This window comes from Aegilops tauschii, chromosome 7 (assembly GCF_002575655.3).
Source record: "Aegilops tauschii subsp. strangulata cultivar AL8/78 chromosome 7, Aet v6.0, whole genome shotgun sequence".
Taxonomy (NCBI): domain Eukaryota; kingdom Viridiplantae; phylum Streptophyta; class Magnoliopsida; order Poales; family Poaceae; genus Aegilops; species Aegilops tauschii.
This window is the reverse complement of record NC_053041.3, coordinates 59,127,372-59,130,524: the sequence shown is the minus strand read 5'-3', so window position 1 is coordinate 59,130,524 and position 3,153 is coordinate 59,127,372. Positions and strand designations below refer to the sequence as shown.

Genomic DNA, 3,153 nt, shown 5'->3' with positions numbered 1-3,153 from the left:
ATTATCTCTTCTCTCCCTCTCTCCCCCCCGCCGTTATCTCTTCTCTCCCTCTCTCCCCTCCCCGAGGCCCACCAGATCCGCACCCACCGCCGCCCCCGCCGCTCCTCGCTCCGCTGCCTCCTCTCCTCGCCGGCCGTCTCCGCGGCCTGCCTCCTCTTCGGCCTCGCCGGGTTCCTCGCCGCCGCGGTCTCCCTCTCCCGGGCGCCCGCCGAGGCCCCGCGGGGCCGCTGCCTGGACTCCTCGCACCCGCTCTCCGTCTCCGTCGCCTGGGACCGGCGCCCCGGGGATGCCGCGGGCGGCGCCACCGACCTCCCGGCGGGCCTCGCCACCGGATCGCGCGGCAGGCACAAGGTGGGGGAGCCGCGACCTCGAACAGGAGGCCGCCGCCTGGGGCGCATTGATTCGAGCTAGGGTTTCAGTCAATCGGTCGGGACCATGGAGTCGCCGCCGCCCAAGCGCAACGCCGGCCACGTCGGCGAGGACGGAATCAGCGCCCTCCCCGACCACCTCCTCCTCGACATCCTCGAGCGCCTCCACCTGCGCGAGGCGGTCCGCGCCGGCGTGCTCTCCATGCGGTGGCGGCACCTCCCCAGCCACCTCTCGCTCGTGCACCTCGACGCCGGTCACTTCCGCGGCGCCACATCGCTCCAGGTCATGGACGCGTTCACGGGCGCGGCGCGGGCCTTGCTCACTCGGGTGCCTCCCGCCGAGGGAGTGTGCGAGAGTGGTGCCCTCAAGGTGCTCGTCCTCAGCTTCTACACGTCTTCCCCTCACCTGACCTCATTAGCACTTGCAGTAGGCTCAGGCACCTCAGCTTGAGATTCTGCAGACTGCTTGATCTGCACTCCACGCTCAAGATCGATGTGCCGTGCTCTGAGCTCCAGGAGCTTGAGTTCATCGGTCTTTTGTGCACACGGATCGAGCTCGTCTCTGTCCCCAAGCTTAGACAAGTGGAGTGCAAATGTTGGCTCTTCAATAACCCTCCAGTGCGCTTTGGCTACGTTCCTGAGCTTCGTGGTTTAGTACTCGCTTCTAAAGCCAAGGCATGGCAAGAGCCATTCGCGCTCAGCGAATGCCTGTCAACGAGTGTTGGTGCCAGGAACCTGTCAACACTGACTCTGTGTTTTGGGTACCAAATGGTATACTTAATTTCTGCGCACCACTTAAATATAAATCTTCTGCATCGTCATACCATGTCTTCTCTACTAGTTTCAGTTGTGCATGTATGTTCTTACTGCAGATTTGGATTCAGCCAGAACCTCCGAAGCAGCTCATTGCTATATTCAGAAACCTGACCTCTGTGCGTCTGGGGCCAACTAGTACCAAGATTTTTTTTAACTTGGTACCACAGAAAGATGTATACCTAAAAAGTGCCCTGGGGCCACATGTTAGTGACACATGAATGGCACTTCACAACTTGAATGTGCCGTGGTTGTGGGATGTGCCGTGGCGCGGTGGTGCTGGATGTGCCCACGTCGCCGGCGGTGCTGGATGTGCCGTGGCGCGGTGGTGCTGGATGTGCCCACGTCGCCGGCAGTGCTGGATGTGCCGTGGCGTGGTGGTGCCCCTGGCTGGCGCCTCCGTGCTGCGGTGCCCCTGGTTGGCGCCTTCGTGCCCGTGCTCTCACTGGTGCCGCCGTTGTTGTGCTCTCTGGCAAGCTCCGGCTTGTTGTGGTGGTGTTGGTTGTGATGCTGGTCACACCATAGTGATGGTGTGGCTGCATCCTACTTCGGCTACAACTCCTTTTGGTGAGCTTCTCCTTGCTCCCCTCCTGATCTCTCTAATGCATAGCTCTAGATCTTGATCTTGTGGGATGTGAGGCTCTATTAGCTGTGGTTAGCTGTTGTAGATGAGCATCAACTTGTATTGGAGCTCTCTGTGATGGATTCTTGCTGTGTCAGGGTTTTGGTCAGTGACCATCTATGTGTATTTGTGAAGTATATATGCTCCTGTACTGCTCTGTTCTGTTTAGTTGATCCTGGAGTTGTTACTTTGGTCAGTTACTTTACTCATGAACGGATACTCACTTGTTCTTAGTTATTTTACTTCTAATACTGATATGAACAGATACCACTTGGTTTGGCTATTCCTATTTGTCTCTTTCTAATAGCCTATGAACAGATGCTATACTTGGTTTTGGCTGTTACTTTCCTAGTTTTCTACTGATAAGACAGATACTACATCTGATTTGGGCAGTGATGCTGGTCTGAGCCCCCCTCTCTTAGGCTTAATTTACATGTGACTATCACTGTGCTGTGATGAACTAGCCCTGGCACTTCCAGGCTGTCTGAGCACATAATCCCTCAAGTATACCTTGAGGTCTTCTGTAGCTCTCCTTAATAGTTATCTCTTCTAAGCTGCTGGTGGTTGGATGTGTTGGGACTTGGTCTGGTTGGCTGATTATCTTGATCTCAAGTACTGGCTCCTAGGGCATTGCATTTCACCAAGTGAAATGCTACATTTCTACTCCTAACCCATTCTCTCTTTCTTAGTGTTTTTGTTATGCAGGTTGGAGGAAAAGAAGAAGATCCGGAGAAGATCTTAGTAATAAGATAGTCTTTTAGGAAAATAGATATTTAGTTTTAGATCATTCCTTGTAATATTTGTTGGATATGTGTTCATGGATATGTGTTGGCTATATATGTGTTCATGACTATATATTGGTAACATGTGTTGGATATATATGTGTTCATGAGTATTGGTAATATGTGTTGGATATGCTATATTGGTCATATATATATGTGTGTGTGTGTGTGTGTGTGTGTTTGATTTTCTGTGAAAATGAATTGATATAAGAAGAAACAGAATTAATGCCTATTTGGTCTCTTTGCCATCTGCCAACAGATGGCAAAGAGCCTGCAGCCTTTGCCGTCAGCTGGCGGACGGCAAAGGCTGCCGTTAGCCACCTAACGGACACTAACACTACTCATTTTTCCGTCCGCTTCTTTGCCGTCCGCGGCAGACGGCAAAGGCGCCTTTGCCGTCAGCCGCCGAAAGCAGACGGCAAAGTAGGTCTTTACCGTAGCCTACTTTGCCGGAGCCTTTTGCCGTCCGCGGCTGACGGCAAAGGCCTTTGCCGTCCGCCGCGGCAGACGGCAAAGTAGCTGATTCCTGTAGTGATTAGGCAACACAAAAGAAACGGTCGGCCAGATC

At 53.7% G+C, this 3,153-nt stretch overlaps 1 protein-coding gene across 1 annotated transcript; it reads left to right on the top strand.

Annotated features, from left to right (window-relative positions):
• The first annotated feature begins 261 nt into the window (after window positions 1–261).
• Window positions 262–857, top strand: LOC109783702 (FBD-associated F-box protein At1g60410-like). The gene has a single exon (XM_073503293.1). It carries the CDS (start codon window positions 436–438, stop codon window positions 817–819), a length of 384 nt encoding a protein of 127 aa, XP_073359394.1. The 5' UTR covers window positions 262–435; the 3' UTR covers window positions 820–857.
• The last annotated feature ends 2,296 nt before the right edge of the window (window positions 858–3,153 follow it).